Genomic DNA, 20,273 nt, shown 5'->3' on the forward strand with positions numbered 1-20,273 from the left:
CCTGGGAGACGGAGATACGGAGGAATGGAGGAACCAGTATATGTAGGTACCTCGGTATTCTCGGTACAAGAGTTTATTAGGGTTTATTTACAAGGGAGCAGCTTGCACAGCGATATTTAATGCATCATCTTCACAACACAAGCACCAACGATATAACGCTCTACGCTAACGCTAATCGCCGATACCGACGACATTGATTCGTCGCTTAAGCTATTCGTGAAAAGGCGCAAAGCGCGTTGTTCATTTCTCAAGGATCGAGAACGCATATTCGTTCACCCTCTGCGTATTTCCACGTTGAGTACGGATCCGAAACATAAATAACGATAACGATAAGTCGTGATACGAAATATACAACTTATGTTACACGAACAAAATTGATATTACCTAGGGCTGGTGAATTTGTACGTGTATATATATAGCTATATACAGTAAAGGTCGCCATTCGATTGGTCGCTTGAGAATGTGTATGTATACCTATTTATACGTAGCGGCCAGGCGATCCAGTAACGACCGTACCGTACATACAGTGCTTCGTCTCCATTGCTTCTTAACTCGTGTCGATTAGGTCGAGTGAAAACGCGCGAGTCTTCTGGCGGCGCCCCTGAGGTAAGACCAGTGGTCTCGAGCAGGGAGAAGCCGAGTGGTCCCGAGGTCGTGAAACCGCTCGCGATACAGCGGCGCTGTGGGCTAATCGCGACGACGGCACCTACTACGACGGCGACAGATCCTGAACGTCTCTGCCGAGGCTGTCCGTCGGAGAGGGTGTTGCTCTTCGCGAGGGTGAGAGCGGAGGCCCAACAGGAGTGGAGGACTTGGGGGCGATAGCCGTGTGATACGGCGAGAACCGATGATGGGCTAGGGCCAAGGCCGATGGGTAAAGAGGTCGCGGTGCCGCCGGCCCTGTACTCGGACTCTGCGAACTCGAACCTGCCAGCTGTTGTTGTTGTTGTTGTTGTTGTTGTTGTTGTTGTTGCTGTTGCTGTTGTTGTTGTTGGTGATGAGCAGCCGCGAACAGAGTTGGCCCGATCGACGACGCCCACCACAAATGGCCCAACTGTTGCTGCTGCTGTTGCTGTTGTTGTTGTTGCTGCTGCTGCTGTTGCTGTTGGTGTTGATGGCTGGTGCCGGCGGACGAGGCGCCTGGATAAACCAGGGCCGCGGGACCTACCAGTTGAGCGTACGGGCTGACCGCGACCGCCGCCGCGGCTCGCAGCAGCATCTGCGACCGCGCCGCCCACAGGGCCTTCTCTTCCAAGCTGAGGTTGCTCACTGCGCCCGCCTGTAGTTGATCCATCTCGAACGGGAGCCGATGGGGAAACCTAAGCGTCTGCTGTTCCGCCAGCATCGACTCCATCGTCTCCCTAAAAGGGAAGCTGCTCGATTACGCGCGTATTCGCACTCGAGGTACGAAGATTCGCAACATTTACCTCTCGAAATCGGTCAGACGAGACGAGTCCCGGAACCCCTTCGCGAACGGATTACTGTCGATTTTGAGCTTGGTTATCTGAAACACGAGAAAACGGCAACGATTTCCGACATGTACATATGTAACAGGCATATCTACCTATTCTCAATAATTGGCATTACGTTACCATTGCACGTAATACGTCTACTTGTAATCTAAACTGTTTATTACTGAAGGTTTATTTCACCGTATCCACGCGTGATTTTCCAACGTGTAACCGCGTTTAGTGTCAATTTAGAATGCTATTCAAAACATTTGTTCGTACAAAGAAAAAGGTAACAGATTTACTCTGCTTTTACGCGTGTATGTATAATTTTTTATATTTCTTAATAAGATGGAATTTGAAAAATAAGTCTGGCATTATTCAACATCGTTGCGAATTATACAGTTCGATTCGTTCGGATCAGGGGTTGCGTCACCGGCGAACTGGAACAACGGGTAGCCAATAAATGATCGGCCGTTTCGAAGCAGTTCGTTCCATCGACGGAGGGTCAACGGCTCGTAAAATTAGAAGAAGCCGGGATAGAGATTCGGGAAAAACAGGGATAACGGAAAGGGGTTACACTATTGGGGAGAAGATGTATCGGCGGAACGGAACGATGCAGGTGCGCGACAGTCCCACGGAAATCCTCCTCGCGGTCGTTTCGCGTTACCCGTCGGGCCACCCACGACGCGGCGGATGCACAGGTGGCCCCGGTCAAAGTCTACGCGTCGAATTAGCTCGGGGTGACGAGATCCCTTCCGTAGCCTCTCGCTTCCGTAAACGTTAAATGCGAAGGGGTGGCTGCCTCATTTCGTCCTGCTCGACCATCGAATTTACCGATCGATCCTTATCGACGCTTGCCACTTGCGTACGAATTTGCGACTGCGACGGTTCGTCAACAGGCACGACGACATCGGGTTTATTTGTTCGGCAAAGGGAGTCGTTTGCTTGTTCGTTCCTCTCCGAAGAGAAAGCCGAAAGATGAAGAGGTTAGGAGAGACAGAGTAAGAGAGGGAAAAGAAAGGGACAGGAGCGAGAGTCGATGTCGAGTGGGTGGTCCAATTACCCTACGGTTTCGCGCTCACGAGCAGCACGTGCAGCCTGGTAATAAGACTCTTTCGTTCAAAGCCGGACTAAGCCGCGCTAAGCCCGGAGCTGCCTCGGTTTTAGTTACGATTCCGCTGACATCATTAGCCAAACATCTGGCCCACCTCTGCCGTCAGCGTCGTCCTCGTCGTCTAGCTACTTGGACCGCGTGCGTCTTTCCGCTTCGGTCTCCGCGCGGCGCGGCATCGCACAGTGCCCGAAATCCACGATTCGTCCCACTCAAATTCTAAACACGATCAATTCTGATCTTTTTTCATTCACTGCACGTAGCCAGAGTAAGAAATCAAGTTTGTTACAGCAGCGCTGTAATGGAACATCTGAACGGACACAAGATGTGTTAACTTTAAAGAATATTATTATTTTAATTGAATATTGAGACACGATTACTGGTGTCAATCGTATATCGACAAACCACGAGCGAAACGTGATTCAATTCCGATTAAGTTGATACGTCGATTGAATGAGTCGATTCAGTGATTTCCGATGATGCAGGATAAGATAAAAACTCTTTCAACGTGTTTTGAATTATGTTTTCGTGCTTTTGGCACTCGTTAAATTATAATATTTTTCTCTCGTATTAAATTTAAAAGAATGAAAATTGTTACACCTGCCACAAGGTGGACCAACTACAAATGGTGAGACTTGAAAAAAGTCGCGAGCAATGTTTTGCATCGTGAAAGAAATGCGAAATAAATAAAAAGAAGCATTTGTGTCACAATGTTGTTATCGTCAGTGGTTTTGGAATTCTTCGGCGCTTTCTCTGAGCTTTGATTTTAAAGTCAAATCAAGATTACGATACTAAAGTTATTAGGAATTTGGTATCATACATACGTAAATCCATTATTCGTTTATCTTGACGTTACTGCTCGGGTATACTTAAACTTATTTTAAGATAAATGAAATTAGATCGGTAGTGAAATTTTTACTTTTAAAGATTCTCTGTTCCGCAAAATCATATATTTTGCACACTGTGCGCTGGTTCTTGGACTTCTCGTCTGGCTGTTCGTCCGCGGCTGCTTGTTTTACGATCAACCGCGGTACCAGCGCGACTACTCCACCCTTTGAAATCGATCCGCGCTCCTGCTACTTTGCGCGAAACTTCCTCTTTGATATCGTGCAGCTTGTTTTGTCATCTCTCTCCATCTTCCTTACCGGTGACAAGCGACGATTAATTTAGCTACTCGAGCAAACGCGGCAAGGCCTCCTCGAACCGACCGATTCGAGAAACGCGCGTATCTCGTCAGTCGTCAGAGCATGATTATCGATGTTGAACGAGAGAAGCGCTACTCGCACGGTTGCACGGAAAGAGGTAGAGGAGAAAAGGAAACGAAACTGCGACGATTTCGCGTTTTATCGGGAAAAATTGATCGGTGGCGCTGCGTATCCTGCGAACGGCAACGAAGTTATACGATTTCGCTGACACGGACCAACCGAACGGTTGGACCACTTCCCGGACCGATTTACAGCGTCCGCGTTGGACGCGCGGCGAGTGGTACACCGTGATAAATTTCCTCGCACAGCTCTCTCTCTTTTTCGATGGGAAACCGTCGTCGGGGCGTATAAATCGTAGCAACCAACGGCGCACCTCCAACCAGATATTTTACTCCATATCATAGCGGGATAGCGGGAACCGGGAAAAAAAGCCCGGAGATTTTTGTCGTCGATGTTGACCGTTGCGCGGACAAAGGTCATTGCTCTTTGCTTTCGGGGCCGACGATGGTCCCGCGATCGGTAACAAACGGAATAATAGCCACCGCGAAAACGTCACGCAATGCCCGTGGAGCATGAGACTCGCGCGTATTCCAAGTACAACACAAAGTAATTTCCGATGGAAGGGAAGAAAGGGCTAAGGACGGATAGCGTTTGTCCTCTGAACGACAGGTAGCCAATTACGTCCAGCTGCGGAGCGTCGATGAAAATTGAGAGAGAATTTGCGAACGCGGTAGGCGGGGCATCCTCTTTTTCTCCCGGGGCCGATCGTTTCTTCGGACCCGGGGGAATTTCGTTCGTTCCTGCTCGGTCCAAGGACCACGTGTCGTTTCACCAATTGTTATCGCTATCGCTACCACGAATGGAAACAATGGGAATCGATCGGTCGTACGTTACGAATTTCCCTCGCCGCTACGCTTTGCTTCTGCGCCGAACGATCCCTCCCAGTAGAAGCTCCGCGAAATGAAGCCGTAGATAATTGAAAGGGATGCTTTCGCACCCGGCCCGCTACTAATAATAGATTTAATAGAGACGCGCTCATCGAGGAAGGAGTCCCGCGCTCTGCGCGCGCTACTATTTAAATAGTGCCATGCCGGTTCCACGCTGCCTTTCTTCTTCTACCATCTCTTTTACGATAATTTACCAACCGAATAACACTAGTCAATTTACAAGTTGCGCAAGCAGTTTCAACTTACCAGTTAAACCGCTAATGTGTACTTGCATCACAACAGCACGTGCTACCAGTTACCAATCTTCGTTGTAAATAACTACGCTGGCTGCATGACATTGTTACCATTTTTTAGTCACCGCTTTTTTTCAATTTTCGTTAAGAAAAACCTGCATACCACGCGTACTCGCTGCATTTGTTTCAAAAATTTGTTATTACCGCTAGCTTGTTACTCGAAGCGCTTAAAGATTCACAAATGATACCGATAGCGATGCATAATCGATTTTAATGTCACCTTTTCTTCCGCGGCAACGCGGTGTGAACATCGCAGAACGAAGAGCTGCAAAGTCAAAGTCTTTCTACTCGCTCGCTCGCGAAATGTTCGCCTTTTGCCGTTCGACGAGATTGAAGCATGGCCGTGCACGCGTGTATGCCAGCCGGCTAGCCGCCAACGCGCATAGCCGCCGTGTGTGGTTTCCAGAGGGGCCTCCTCCTCCTCTCCCGCGCCTCTGTCTCATTTGAACGCGATTATTTATGTTTTCTTTCGTTCGTGCATGCCGACGCCGACGCCTGCAGCCACTAAAACCATCGACTCCTTCTTCTTCTTCTTCTTCTTCTTCTTTCTTCCCTTCCACTTCAGCCACCTCTTTCGCTGCTAGTTCCACCCCTTCTCCACCTTCTTCTGCTTCTGCTTTTGCACCCGCTACACCTTTTTCGTTCCCATCCACTCTCCTACTGTTCTCCTCGCGCCCTCGCCTCCGCCTCTCCCCTTTACACTCCATGGATTCCGCGTGATACGCGAAACGGTTTACCAATAGCAGCAATTGACCTGGTTTCACTATCGATTTCGAGGATAATTCAATTTATCGCCATGGGAATTTTTTACTGCGATACGATCAGTGATTACGATTGTGTGTAAGTAACTACACGTAAGATATAAGGAGGGCTGGCTTTGACGAAACGAAAATCCAGCAAAGAGGCGTATTGTTGACGTTTATCCATTCGTCGTTCAACACCGACCGACGGGAGAAATTTACGAATCGCTTTCCTACGCCCTTGGCGCATTTCCAAAACTTTCCTTCTGTCTGGACCAGCATAAACACCACACTCGAAACAATGTCGCGCGATCGATTTAGCCCGCCCTCTCGTGAACGTCCTCAACGTTTCGTCAAGGAAAGATTGAACCTTAGAACCTAAGGGAACGTTATCTCCCCCTCCCTCTCCCTCTCTCTCTCTCTCTCTCTCTCTCTCTCTCTCCCTCTCTCTCTCTCTCTCTCTCTCCCTCTCTCTCTCTCTTTCCCTCTCTTGGGTAACGTTATCTTCACCGAGACAATGAAATTGGAGAACCGAACGATTTCCACGGGTGGTGCGGTCCGATAGTTCTACAAGTATGTACGTACGTATGTGTGTATACCTTGGCGTACAAGTAGGTACCGTATAAGTAGGCACGCCCGATTCCAGAAGCTTTGAATAACGGACGGCTGCGACGATCACGAGCGGGATGATTAGGAGCGGAACGGAATACAAGGAGGGGTACCGGACGAGTCGAGGAAGAGGGAACGAAAGAGAGAACGCGAGGAGACATCAGCTGGCGATAAGGAGCCGACCAAAACGGATGGAGAGGAATACCAACGGCGAGCGTGGCCAGAGGGAAGCAGGACGGCAGTTAGGTTATGAATTATGAGGCGTACGAGCGAGAAAGACGAATCGAGTCGGTGTTAAAGATCGTTACGAGAGAAAGAGAGAGTCGGGGAGGAAAGACAAGAGGAAGACAAAAACCGTCGGCAACGATACGTAGCTCGTACACGGGAAGTGGCTGCCGGGGAGAGAAAAAAAAAAGGAAAAGAGAAAAAAGTTGGTCCCTGCTAAACGAGCTTACCCCTCGACGATGACGAGCACGAGAAGCGCAACGGGGCCGACGAATAAGGCGAAAGGCAACACCGAGCACGATAACGACGACCGACCGATGGGAGAGCCGCTAACCGCAACGAATGAATCTCGTGAGTGCTCGCTGTGGGCTACGTCGTCAATCTGGCAATAGAAAACTCATACTTCCCGTATATTTGTTCTACAAAATTACTACAACTCGACCTTTTATTTAATTGCTTTGTTCTTTAACACGGCACAGGGTAATCTCGAGATAGACATTCAGGTACACGTATTACGACGTACATCTACGCGTCCTCCTTCTCAAAAGTTTATTCGTTTATTTCTTTCTCGATACGTTCGCGAATATTAATTTGAACGTAATAAAACAATTTAAATATTTGTACGATCGTGCATACGAAACGTTTTATAAATTTGTTAACCGCGGATATATCCGTTCTAAAAAATTAGAGTTCGTTTACTATAAATAGACACAGGTATCTTGCAGCTATTTTGATGGTTTTACCCATTGGCCAAGTACCTGTCTACTGACAGACATTCTCTGTTACGCATTCTCCATCACTTTGTGGTTTTCCAGAACGCGTGATGGAACTTATCGTATAACGAGCGTCCTCGCGGACAGCTTGCCGCTATATCAGCCACCTTCTGTTCGGTTCGCTTTCGCGGAGAGATGCGACGACAACAGTCGGTAGAAACGGTGACGAGCAACGAGAAGGTACGAAAGAAAGAATTAAAAAGGATACAGACGGTGGAGGAAGAGAAGGAAAGCTGGCACGAGATAATTGCCGGGGCATCTCTTCACACCTCATCATCGTCATCAACGGCTCTGTCGTTCCCCTGGCTGTCGCGGGCGACGAGGGTGTGTCGTCCAACATGGACCACCCGTTAACGCTTTGAAGCGGTTTCCTCTCTCTCTTTCTCTATCCTCCCCCCCCCCCCCCCCCCCCCGCCCCCACCGTTGTATATCGGAACCAAAGATCGTACAACCCGCATCTTCAACTTTTCTCCTTCGAATTGCAAAAAAACGACAGAGCTTCGACTTTCTGACCGAGTTTGCCGCCAATGCGAAAGTGTTTCGTCCCAGTCGCGCGACGCCGTCCAAAGGTACAGATTCCAAAAAAGATAGAAAAGGCGTCGCGCCTCTTTGGCTCGAAAATCGGGTTCCGTGTGGCATCGCGACGCCCATGGAATGCGAACGACCACGAGTCGGACGGACCACACACCAGGCGGTCGCTGCTAAACGACTATCGTAAAACATGATTGCGCTCGCCGTTCTCGCGTTCCGCGAACCGAGGAATCCAAAGTTGGACGCGTGCAAGAAGAATCATCGCGGGGTTAAACCTACGAACTCAAAGTGGACCACCTCTCTCCTAGAGAGCGGCCACCGAAACGTTGCCGATAATTTAAACGTCGCTCGCGGAGGGAAGCCGAAAATTCGCGTACGCGACAAAAGGGGCAATGGTAGAGGCTAAACAGGGAAGAAAAAGTAGGCAATTTGTACGTTTCAATCGGTGGAGGGGAAACGATTATCCGAAGCGAAAGCGGTACGAGGGAGAACCAGTCCCGGGGGTATAGAGGACAACCCGGTTGCATCACGGCGAGGACAGATCTCGACCGACGCGAAACGACCGCGACGCGACGCGACGAGGATTGCGTGGAAAAGAAAAAAAAAAAAAAAGAAAAAGAAAAAACGAAGAGAAAAATAGGAAAGACGAAAAGAATAAAAGGATGAAAGAAGAAAAGAGGAAGAAGCGTGAAACGAGTAAAAGACTGTAGGCGGTAGCAAGACTTACGAGTTGATTTTGATAGGCGGTGACAGCGGTGAATATAGCCTCCGGGAATATGAAGGTCTTGTGAGGTTCCTTTTCGAGGTCCGTTATCGGCTTGCCTGTGCCAGAGTCCGGCCGCTTTACCAGGTGGATCCTCGGCTGATATTTGTGCATCGAGTTCAACACCAGCTGCAAAACCGTTCGTTGCGATTCGTAAGAGAATTTACAAGTGCGATGTCTTCGTGCACGCGATTGCAAATAAACCATAGGCAACGCGATCGTTACGAATTTAAAACAGACGCGTGTCTGCGTGTCTTCTTCTCAAGTAACGGCCTACAATGCGGCGTCCGTAAAACTTATCGCGAACGTCTACGTGTACGTGTGTACCTAGGTATCTCGTGATGGACTTATTCTTCGAGAACCTCACTAGCATACTCCCCCCTCCCCCTTCTTCAAAGCCCTTCGTCGTTATCCCTTCGACTCTTGCGATAGATCGACGATACGAACGGATTTCGACGGGTGAAAAAGGGGATGAATTAGAAGCACTTTGCCGGTCTCGGACGATCCTCGATTACCATTCAAAAGAATCACTTTGCCTTCGTCTGGCAGCGTGTAACACCCTGAATGAGTACAAAATGAGTACCGTGAAGAACCGTAGACCCCCCGCCCTCAAGTTCCTATTTACGTCAATCATCCGATGAATTAAAGAGCTCGTTGCTGCCGCCGTTGTTGTTCAAGTGGAATCGAATACCAACTAGCGACATTGCCACGAATCCGACGAATCGAAACGATAGAAGTTCCATTGGAACGCGTTCGTTCGAGTGTTGCTGAATGAAACAGAACGGAATGGTACGGAACGAAAGTGATCGGAAATCTATGAAGGAAATTCAGGTTTGCCTTTTATTTTAGTCGCGAAAGATACTCACATGTCCGTGCCTGTCCATATCGTTGTTGGTGAGCTTAACTTTCTCGAAAGAAACGACCTGCTTCCGAAGCTGCTCGCCCGTAAAAGGCGAGTCCGGGTGCACGTAAAGGCGAGCAGGCGCTGGTGGATCGGCCTTTCCGGCTACCAGCCAAGAGCTTCTGTGATACGCGTATCGATATCTCTTGTTGTCCACTGGTACGATGTCCATGAGAACCGCGTACCGGCTATCCGCTTTCAACCCGTTGAACGAGACTCTGCAAGTCGGGAACATCCTTCTGCGAAAGGAAAGTGGAGTTTTTAGGGTTTACCGCGGCAACAGTGGACACAGAGGTGGTGGTAAGTTCGCGGGTACGAGAAGGGGTTGCGAAGCTGTGGGAGGGGGGTGGGGGCGACGGAGGATGAAGCCTGGCGTGAATGTTTTGCCTCGGAGGCCAAACATTAATACCGTGTCGGGCCCCCCGCTGCTCGACCACTAAAACGCGGGGACACCCGCCGATCTTATCTACGTCTTCTCCTCGGTCCTTGTCGACTCGGTATGCATTCATCCCGCCAGCGCCACGAGCGTGAGTAATGCTTTTATTTATCAACCCGTCCTTTGTTAATGAATTGAACTCGCCTCGCGGGAGAAGCTAGCCTCTTCGATTCCACGATCAAACCCCTAACCCCTAACCTCGTCTTATTCCAGGTATCATTTCTCTCTCTTTCTCTCTCTCTCTCTCTCTCTCTCTCTCTCTCTCTCTCTCTCTCTCTCTCTCTCTCTCGCCACTTCCTATCTCGAAACATTTCGCGCGGATCGAATCCGCGACGATTCTTTCGTCGGCTTGACATCGTTAAAGCTTCTCGAATTTCGCTTCGCGAATTCCCTCCTTCGGAAACGTTCACGCCCACTTGGCGAACGGCTGTGCTCGATCTGGTTGGGAATACCAGCATAGTCGGGGGTGGAGTAGTCGCAAGAAGGGAGGATTTCGTGGCTGGGAGGAAAGAACGGCAAACAGAAGAGAAGGGGAAGGTCTCGAGTCCTGCCCTTTAAGTCTCTGCAAATAACGGGAAACGGGAGAGAGAAAGAGAGAGAGAGAGAGAGAGAGAGAGAGAGAGAGAGAGAGAGAGAGAGAGAGAGAGAGAGAGAGAGAGAGAGGGTAAGGATTATATAGAATACGGGGGCGGTAGCGGCGACGGTAGCGGGGACCGAAGGCGGTGGGACGAAAGGGGTGGGGGACGATAAGTTGACGGGTGAAGGGTGCGACGAGCAGCGTCGCGGCGCAGATCTAATTACTACCGCGCGAGTAAGCACGCAGTGGGATAGTGGAACCCCTTCGGGAGCTGGTGAACATCGAGGAGAAGCACGGATGTTGCCGTCGTGGCGGGCAATTAGGCGCGCGTTCGCCGCGCCGCCTCTCGCCTCGCCACGCTCTTATCCTTTCTCCCTCCATGCTATCTCTGCTTTCCTCATTCCCTCTCTTTCGAGACCGTTTCGTAAATACCTTCTCTTCGCACAATTTACTTCATTTACAGGAAAATGGTGCTAAATACTATATATATATATTTTTTTTTATTTTTAATTAATTACTGGGTCATTTTTCTACAGATAGATACGAATGTTTGAGACGGGTTCAGTTAACGGGACGGATTTGGTAATATTTTGTTGGGTTCGCACATAACTTTACCGTAATTGAACTCGAAGGAAAACGTGAGGACGGAAGAGGGCGAGAAACTCATGGAGCATCACGCAAGGAGAAAAGACAGGAGGCGTATTCGGCGAAAGGTAGAGAAGCGGTGGCTCCCGAGGCCTTCGACCGGATTCCACTTGAGACGTGATCCCTCTCGGAACTTTGCGCCTTCGTTTGCCACCGCTCGCTCTCAAGGACCTTTATAAACTGCTGTAAGATAATTCGGACTTCACACCGGTTCGACTAATTGACTGACACTCGACGTAGCAATTTAATCGGCCTTCTCTACCATCGCTATTGCCTTTTTCATCCTCCTTTTTATTTCGTAATTGTAACTCGGTACGTGTGTTCCGCTCGAATATTGAATTCCACTCAACAGGTTTCTTTTCGACTTAAAAACCTGTCCAACGGATACCAATAATAAATTCTAACCCTAATTAGAATGTAAATGCGTGCAATCCCAATGTGTCAATATTCGAGGCATTATAGTTATATTAAGTTTCCCCAAGTATCTATTTATAAGTATAAATTAATATTCATCTATTCGTTTATAAGGAATTATGGTACTGCCGTGTACGGTGTAGAGAACTTTGCCATAATGTTGCAAACCTACAAAACCAATGCATCCATATTTTATACAAAGTACGTACCTACGCAATATACGAAGAGTTTTTGTTTCTATTCGCATTCGTATCGTTCCCAATAATAGACTATGCAAACAAGTACCATAGGTAAACCATTACTCCGTAAGCCCATACCCACTTGCATCGAGTAACTTTGATATTCGGACGACTATAAGCAGGTAGATTCTTTACTTTCGTGTACTTACTTCGTATTGTAATTTCATAATATGTGTTAAACCAAATAATGGCGGATTTTGGAGTTGAGCTGATATTCGGATATTTAATAAATTTATGTTATAAAATTAAAATAATGATTTTCATCCAAAGTTTGAGCTTTTCTCTGCATGTTAAGTTGATTTTAGTCATTTTACAACATGTCTTTTATCCTTCTTTAGTATTTAAAGTTGTCTGTTACGAATTTCACAATCAATTTTACTTCATAAGAGTTAATAAATATTGGTAATGTAACAACGGTGTGCAAATAAATTAATAGTTTCTACGTTCTTATCTATTTTTAGCTATATCAAAGAAGGATAAAGCCCAGATACGAATAATTATACCAAACTTTATATAGTACATAAATTACTTAACTGCGATCTGTTTTAAATAAATCTATTCTATAAGAACTGTACATTAAGTATGATTATATTAATGGGTATGTGATGCAAATTTCTTCAATTCTAACGAAATAGTAGCATGCTTATTTGTGACAGATGGCTAATTTTAGCTTCAAACAGATTAGATCGTACAATGTTCAATAACATACTGAATAAATATATTATTAAATCACTAGCCGTATGTACGTGCACCGCCATTTAATGGAAAGTTATGGTAGTTTGTTGTATCTTATTAAAGAAAGAGAGAGAGAGAGATTTTTATCTACAATACGCATTTTTAAGATATAGCTTTCATGAAATGAAGGAAGAAGAGTTCATCCGATTCACACGATGCATGTTATTTGTTTAAAGTACTCAAATGATAAATAAATTATACGTATACACGCAAGTATACGTTCTCTTATTTTATATAAAAATATTTCTTAAAATTACATTCTTAATAAATCTTTAACTGACGGTAAACGGACATTATATAGTAAATAATACGGAATAACGTTTCAATTTTACCAGTATTAAATAGGTAGACACTTGTTACTTACGAACAAAGCTTTAAACTATACATAAACGTTACCGTATGCCATTTCCAATATAAATTATTTAATCGATATCAAAATTTCGTTTAAAGGAGTTTCGTGAACGTATTACAAACGTTATTGAAAAACTTTGTAAACGCATCGCTTGATTTGAACAAATTTTTCAACGGATGTACGAATGTTAAAATTTTTGGTTAGAACACGATTTAAAAACACTAACAACCAATATTGTTCGTATATCCGTCTTGCGTGGGAAATGAAATTAGTAATAATCCAGGTCGACGGAATTTGAAGATATTAACAGTCGATATCAAGTGTGTTACCTTCCAGTTTTCGTGATGATCATCTCGGTACCCAATTCGTTGAATTTATCCCACAAGTCCTTAGTCTCGAGATGACAGACCACGTGCCTGAGTTCCTCGCAGTTGGACCGTTCCTGAAGCAGAGGATTCACGGGGGAAGCAGCTTTGCCGCTGGTACTTCCGGCATCGTCAGTTTCCGGATCGTCTTCGACAATGGAGGGCTCCTGGATCGAAGGAGCTCCGCGCACCACTCCAGAAACGCTTGGTTCCCTTTCTGGAAAGCAGACGGAAGATAATTAAACTCCGTTTAAAGGTTGCTAAACGAGAACGAGATTATCGCGATGACCGGAAACGAATTCCGTCAACACCGATGCACCTTCTCGTCGAAACAAATGGGAAACTGTTAATAACGGGCAGATTCTTCGTTCGCGCGTAGTACATAAAAAGCGAGAGGAAATCTCGGGTTGCGTGCGGATAATCTGGTAAATATCTACACGGTACGTAGGTAGGTATATCGAATGGTTACCATAGTTGCAAAAGGTAAACGAAGTAAGGTGAGTCAAGAAGCGGGTAGAGCGGCAGGAATCGAGAGCCGGAGATGTTCCGCGGGTAAGACTAGCACCGCGAAAGAAAATTGCCGTTATCAGGAGTGGTAATTCGCGGCTAATGTCTTGCGGTACGCGGCGTTCATTGGCGGTTGTCTAACTACAAAATGAATTTCATTCTCCGTGCTAATTACCGGTTGCCCGATTGTCAATTTTGCGGTTACGCAAAACAGGAACAATCACACGAACCACCAAATTTTTCGAATCCGCGTAAAGATCGTTGAGCAAACACAACGATTGGTAAACGCTTTGAAGCGCGGTGGTAGATCGCGATCCATCTACCACGCGTACGCGTAATTAATCGATTGCTCGGGATTTTCAAGGATCGTTTACCTGATCTTTCCCAGCAACGCCGACGGGCTAGAACCCGATAATCAAACGAGAGCGACTAATTCCTTCTTTCTCTTTATCTCTCTCTCTTAGTGCTCGGCGTTCGTTAGAGAGAGAGAGAGAGAGAGAGAGAGAGAGAGAGAGAGAGAGAGAGAGAGAGAGGAAGAGAGAGAGAGGGAGGGAGAGAGAGAGTCGGTAGCGTCCTTCTCTCGGGCAATATAATAACGACGCCGCGGTAGCGGCTGCTAAAGGATAATTATCCACTTACGATGGAGCTTGGTTTAGTTTAGCGTTATTATCCCGACCCCGGTGTAAAAATAATTATAATCTTTCCGGCCAAGGTAATGCAGGGAGTATACACTTGTTTCCTATCGCACGCTCGGGGATAGCTCTCGCATCGGTTTTCAATTTGTCTCCGGCCGTTTGCAATTTCAGAAATTGGATCGCGTTTCGTCGCGTGAACACAACGAAACCCGAGGACGTACGAAATTCACCAGGGACGAAGAACGGTTAATATCTCGTGAAAACAAAATCGATAACGTATCTATCGCGTCTTTATTGCGATTTCCGCAGGAACCACGGCAAGGTTAAGCCCATTAACCCGCTTATGCCCGATTGCGAATGATAAACGAACCGAATTACAAATTGAATCGAACCAGCCGGTAGCTAATTATCGATGGAAACGAAAAGATTTGTTTCGACCAGCTTCTCGCGTACGATTGACTTCGTTACGCTTAAAATATAGAAAGTGTCCCGCTCTAATAGCCATTATCTCGTTACAACATCGTGAAGAGTACGAACGACGAGTACGACGATTCAGGATAAGTATAGGTTATATTTAATAGTTTAGTCACGTAGGAAGTACGAAGGTGCGATTTCATATTTGAAATTCTTCTTCTCCTTTAGTATCCTTTCTCTCCAGGATTGCCGTTCGGCAGTCAACAATCGGCAACCAACAAAGACAAGATCGTTTTGCTAATTAAGTCGCAGGAAGCAATTTCTTTAGCCGATTTTGCGTCTATTAACGCGATTCTTAATCGTAAAATAATCGTGCAATGAATCAACTCGGGTCTCGCGTTGTACGCGTTGGAGAAGGTGTCGCGGCGATGACGAAGGAAGATGTCGGTCGAAAGACGGATATCCGTTCCAAAGTGAAATTTTCGCGAGATCGTAGCAGCTAATTGGCCGGTCAGAGAATGTTGGCGCGATGTGTGGTCTGTCATCCTTGTATTTTTATTCGACACGGCGAACGGTGGTGTTAAACGACTGACGAAACGGATGACGAGTCGCCGCGGCGCGTCGGAACGGCTCGTGGGTGCGCGTTCGCCGACTGAGCACGAGTTTCGTCCGAGTTTACGAGCGGCCTCGTCAAGTGAATTACGGTCGCGAGTGCACACCACACCAGTGCCGCCGGATCAAAGACGCGCAGGAGGACAGATTGAAACGCGTCCCGCAGCTAATGCCTCTGCCACGATCCATTCTCGCTCTCGATTCACACCGCCCTGACCGACTTGAAATTTTCCTCGCCATCTGCATCCGAGTCAATTATATACCTGCGTATACCGTTTTCCATCGCGCCTATTCTTATTTTTAGAGAGCGAGAGCGTAACGCGCGCGCGACAGTAACCGCTCGACAAACAACACGATTCGCGTATCTGCACCGATAATCGACCGAGTGCTTCCTTATCGATCTACTCTTTTCCGCCAATGTTCGTCCCTGCCCGGCGCCGTTATTCGAATCTCGAATATAGTTGGATTATAAACTATGATATTCGATTTTCGATGTTTCTTAGAAAACTGGCTTGGCGCGCGCGCGCGGTTCCAAAGTATACTATACGAGGCGGGGTAATGCGCTCTATCTGATTGCGACAGAAAAAGAAAAAGAGAGAGAGACAGAGAGAGAGAGAGAGAGAGAGAGAGAGAGAGAGAGAGAGAGAGAGAGAGTGAGAGAGAGAGAGAGGGCGACAAACATCGGTCCATCGATCAATCTGTCGACAGGTAATTAAAAGTGACATTTTGTTTGTTCCTGAAACATATATTAATCGTACCGTTTCGTGACGAAATACGGATTTTTCTAAATCGTGTTCAACGAAATTCCCACGCGACAACCCATCTTAGAGAAATGCGATATTCGACAGCGCTCAAAATATAGTGCGAGAACAAGGATCGACTCCATTGTTCCCAACAATCGATTCGCTACTATAACCAACGTAATTTTTCCTTTGTGGCTTGAACAACGTTCCATTAGTCCATCCGAAACGATTGCCTGAGCCAACGACGCACGATGTCAATCGAGACGAAGCTGGTTGTAATTTTTCTGTCCTTTCTAGCGCTGCACACTTATTGGGAGTCGGAGCCACGAACAGCAGCGATCAAACGGTTTTACTCGAGCAACGGCACACGCCCTATGTAATATACCAGCTGAACGAACCATATCGTCTCGTTTTACTGACCGTCTATTCGTATCGAACGACCGACCAACTATCACTGTCGACGATCGTATACGGTTATCAGTTGCTGGTGAGATTCATCGCAAAACGCATATAACGTAAAAATTCGATTGTTTATACTTGTACTCTGTATCCTGTTACGACGTTACACCTTTCTTTTCGTTTACTTCGCGCTGGAAAATGTGCATTCGTATCGTAAATACTTTGTGTTCATTCCTTTTTTCCATATACTATGACTACACGTTAATTATCTATCAGCGGATAGATAGATATCATTTTGGCAACAGGCTTTCACATGTAATCTCGTATTTATTTTTATACCTTTATACTCTCTATATTATATCTATACAAACGGATTAAGCTGTACGAATTCTATCTGTACATCGCACTTGTGTACTAAACCCCAACACCTTCTGTGTTGCACGTGGTATTTGATTCGTATATCTATTAAATAATACATAGGCATACACAACACAAATAGTTTAGAGTAGTAATTGCTTAGGCGTCATTCTCATTACGGCTACTTTGAAAAAATGATCATGGCTGAAATTTGTCGCGCCCGTGTGATTAACATTTTTTTTCCACGATGCGATAGAATGACGATAAAGTTGTTACCGTTGCGATCAGAACCAAAAATGATTTATTCTCGGTTATCGATACCGCTTATCGTCTATCGGGGAAAAAAATCTCGCTTGTCGCGGTCGTGGTGCAAAAGTTAAGCTTAACTCGGTTTATAAATAAGGAAAAAAGAGAAACGGAAAGAGGGGCACCGGGGCGGGGGGATTGCATCGACGACATTTATAACGATCGTTCGAATTGTAAAGCGGTGCGAATAAAACGATCCGAAGAAATTGCATATCGATCGATGACACGTTGCACGAAACACGTAGATACGTAGAATAATTTTCGCGCTTCCTTTTCAATGTTTACATAACGCAGACGATAAGCCACTCTCGATTGTTTTCATACCGTTCGAATCCTATTTGTTTCTTCAAGATTCGTATCGTTTGCAAACCAACCGGTTACTGTTCGCCGGTATTTCGAAAAACTACCATTATATATAGCTACGTACGTATAATGTGTCAGGTTGTATCGTTAGTTTGGGCAGTTAAAAACGCCTCGAGCGCCTTAGCGTTTCCCAATCTTTCGATTTGTTTGACCATCAACGAGGACGAGAATCGTTTCTGCGCACGTTCCTGCGTGGTTTCAGGCCACGCATCTGGTTTTCAGTTAATTGATCCAACTCGAAACGGTCGTAACCTCCGAGTCGGAGTCCTAGCTCCTCGCTTAACTAAGTCATTGGTTGTATATTACGGTTGACACCGGGACGAAACCCTATATGCCGGCGTGAAATTTTTTTTTCGTTGCCGATGGCAACGTGCGAAAACGAGCTACCGTACGTTGGCTCGTGGGTTACACAGACATAGATGCGTGCGTAGAACGTTACAAGCGATATCACAGTGGCCGTGTCTCTCGTCCACGTTGGATCGGAACGTTCTCGAATGACCGCGGGTAAAGAGATTCATGAAAACGTTTCGGATTCGACACGGGGAGGCGTGCGTTCGAGGTTCGTTCGGGAAGCGTGGAACATTCACGGATGCGTTATCGAAACGCGAACCTCGCGTAGAGGGATAGTTTGTTGTCGGTTAACGAGCAACGAGGCGAATTCAGGAGTTGGCGATTTATTTAACAATTTCCAGCGCAAAGCCTGTGCAAAGGCTGAGACAGAGAAGAAGGGGGCGTGGTGGGAGACACGGCGAGGGAGAAGGCAGGGATTGCGGGAGATGGAGGGATGAAGGGCGAGAGGGCGGGAGGCACCGGGAAGAGAGAGAGAGAGAGAGAGAGAGAGAGAGAGAGAGAGAGAGAGAGAGGAGAGAGAGAGAGAGAGAGGGAGAGAGAGAGAGTAGTCGCGCGTGTCCAACACACGTGCACGCACACGAGAATCCGGTCGATTCATCGCGCCGTTTACTCAAGTTTATTTGGGAACGACGGTCCGTTTCCGTGGGTGAATTGCACCGTGTCCAACCGTAAATTTCGTGCGCGTAGAATCTTCGTGGGCGATTATTCGCCGCAGGAGTCCAAGATACGCGATGATGAAACCAAACACCGTCGAGTCTCGTTCGGACGTCTGGCTGAGCAAAGCAGCCACGGCCGTTTCCAGAATTCCGATGAGACACCTCACCTGGCTGCGCGATACGACCGTTTCTCGCCCGACAAATTAACGGGCGCCCGGATCGTTGCAGACTACACGCCGCTTCATTCACTATCCTCGCCACTAAATAATTCATTAACCACGCGCCACGCTCTTTTCTCTTCTCTCCTTTCTTTCTCCCCTTTCTTTCCCCCTACATTTTCCAATTCCCCTTACTCTCCTACCAATAACATTACGTACAACGCCAATTTCCGGCTAATCGTCCCTTCGCTCGATTCGAATGAGAATCGAACGTACCTACGGACGACAACATGGAAGGACGACAATCGAAACGACCGAAACGACCAATCTCTCCGCATGCTCCTCCTCCGGCTCCTTCCATCGACAATCTTTTTTTGCCTTTCGTTAGAGAAAGGGGTAAAAATGTCCGCTGTACACGGTCCCGACAATTGAAAAAGAGGATGGAAAGCTCACCGTGCTGATGTAGCTTCCCGCCTCCGACGGCCTGTTGCTGCAACTGTCGATGATGATGAGGCTGCTGGAGTTGCGACTGAGCTGGCTGCTGCTGCTGCTGCTGTTGCTGCTGTTGCTGTTGCGACGGCGACGTTTGCGGTTGTTGTGGCTGTTGTTGTTGCGGCTGCTGTTGCTGCTGCTGCCTCGAGTCTCTGGCCATGATGGCCGCGATGCTAAAGTCGGTGGCGCATTGACGATTCGAGTTGCAATTGTTGTTCAGGTTATTCAAGAGGCTGCTGTTCGGTGACGGACTAGAACTTTCGTCACCCTCTTCGCGCGTGCAACCGGGCGATAAACCGGTGGAAACCGCGGAGGCAGCGGCGCCCTCGGTCTGCATTTTTTTTCCAAGAAACAGATGTCGAGATTCCTCGTCGTCCTCCTCGCTGCCGGCACCGCTGCCGCAGCCACCACCGCCGCCACCGCCACCGCCGCCGCTGCCACCGCCGCCGCCGCCGCCGCCGCCGCCGCCGCCGCCGCCACCTCTACCACCGAACGAAGACAGCGTCAATCCGTTTCTCTTCCTTCCGGCGAGACCTCGCAACTCCAGCAACATCACCTCGCGCTCTGCTTCCCGGACCTCGCTCGTTTCTCAACTATTATGAGTACATGGGTCTGTTCGTCTCCGTCGAAACTGGCGTTATTCCTTCTCGCCTCCGAACAGAGATCGTCCACATTCTCTCGACCGGTGCGACGATCGCGTCGCGTGCCACCCGCCAATAGAACGATCGCGGCCGATCGTTTAGCCGATTCCCGGTCGAACAGAAGAGTGAATCGAGAACCGGGAATCGTTAGTCGGACGGAACGGACAGCGGGGCAACCCTGCTATTATCACGTCCAGAGTCGCTGTGCGCGACGAGGCGCGCGCATCGCAACGGACACTAAGGATACCCTCGAGGCTTCGATAGGAGGTAAGAAAAAAAGAAAAAAAAACAAAAATTGGTAAAACAATACGAGCGGATAAATCGTTC

At 47.4% G+C, this 20,273-nt stretch overlaps 1 protein-coding gene across 3 annotated transcripts; it reads right to left on the bottom strand.

Annotated features, from left to right (window-relative positions):
• Positions 1–564: 564 nt before the first annotated feature.
• Positions 565–20,021, bottom strand: LOC143430106 (uncharacterized). Of its 3 annotated transcripts, none has more exons than XM_076906094.1 (6): positions 19,267–20,021; positions 13,277–13,529; positions 9,515–9,785; positions 8,613–8,777; positions 1,428–1,504; positions 565–1,373 (listed from the first exon to the last, which is right to left on the bottom strand). In XM_076906094.1, exons 1-6 carry the CDS (start codon positions 19,856–19,858, stop codon positions 710–712), a joined length of 2,022 nt encoding a protein of 673 aa, XP_076762209.1. In that variant the 5' UTR covers positions 19,859–20,021; the 3' UTR covers positions 565–709. The 3 variants fall into 3 exon arrangements, with proteins under 3 accessions (XP_076762209.1, XP_076762210.1, XP_076762208.1); XM_076906095.1 differs by having other exon boundaries at positions 565–1,361; positions 9,515–9,788; XM_076906093.1 differs by having other exon boundaries at positions 9,515–9,788.
• Positions 20,022–20,273: the final 252 nt, after the last annotated feature.

The sequence above is a fragment of the Xylocopa sonorina genome, chromosome 13 (genome assembly GCF_050948175.1).
Source record: "Xylocopa sonorina isolate GNS202 chromosome 13, iyXylSono1_principal, whole genome shotgun sequence".
Classification (NCBI taxonomy): Eukaryota; Metazoa; Arthropoda; class Insecta; order Hymenoptera; family Apidae; genus Xylocopa; species Xylocopa sonorina.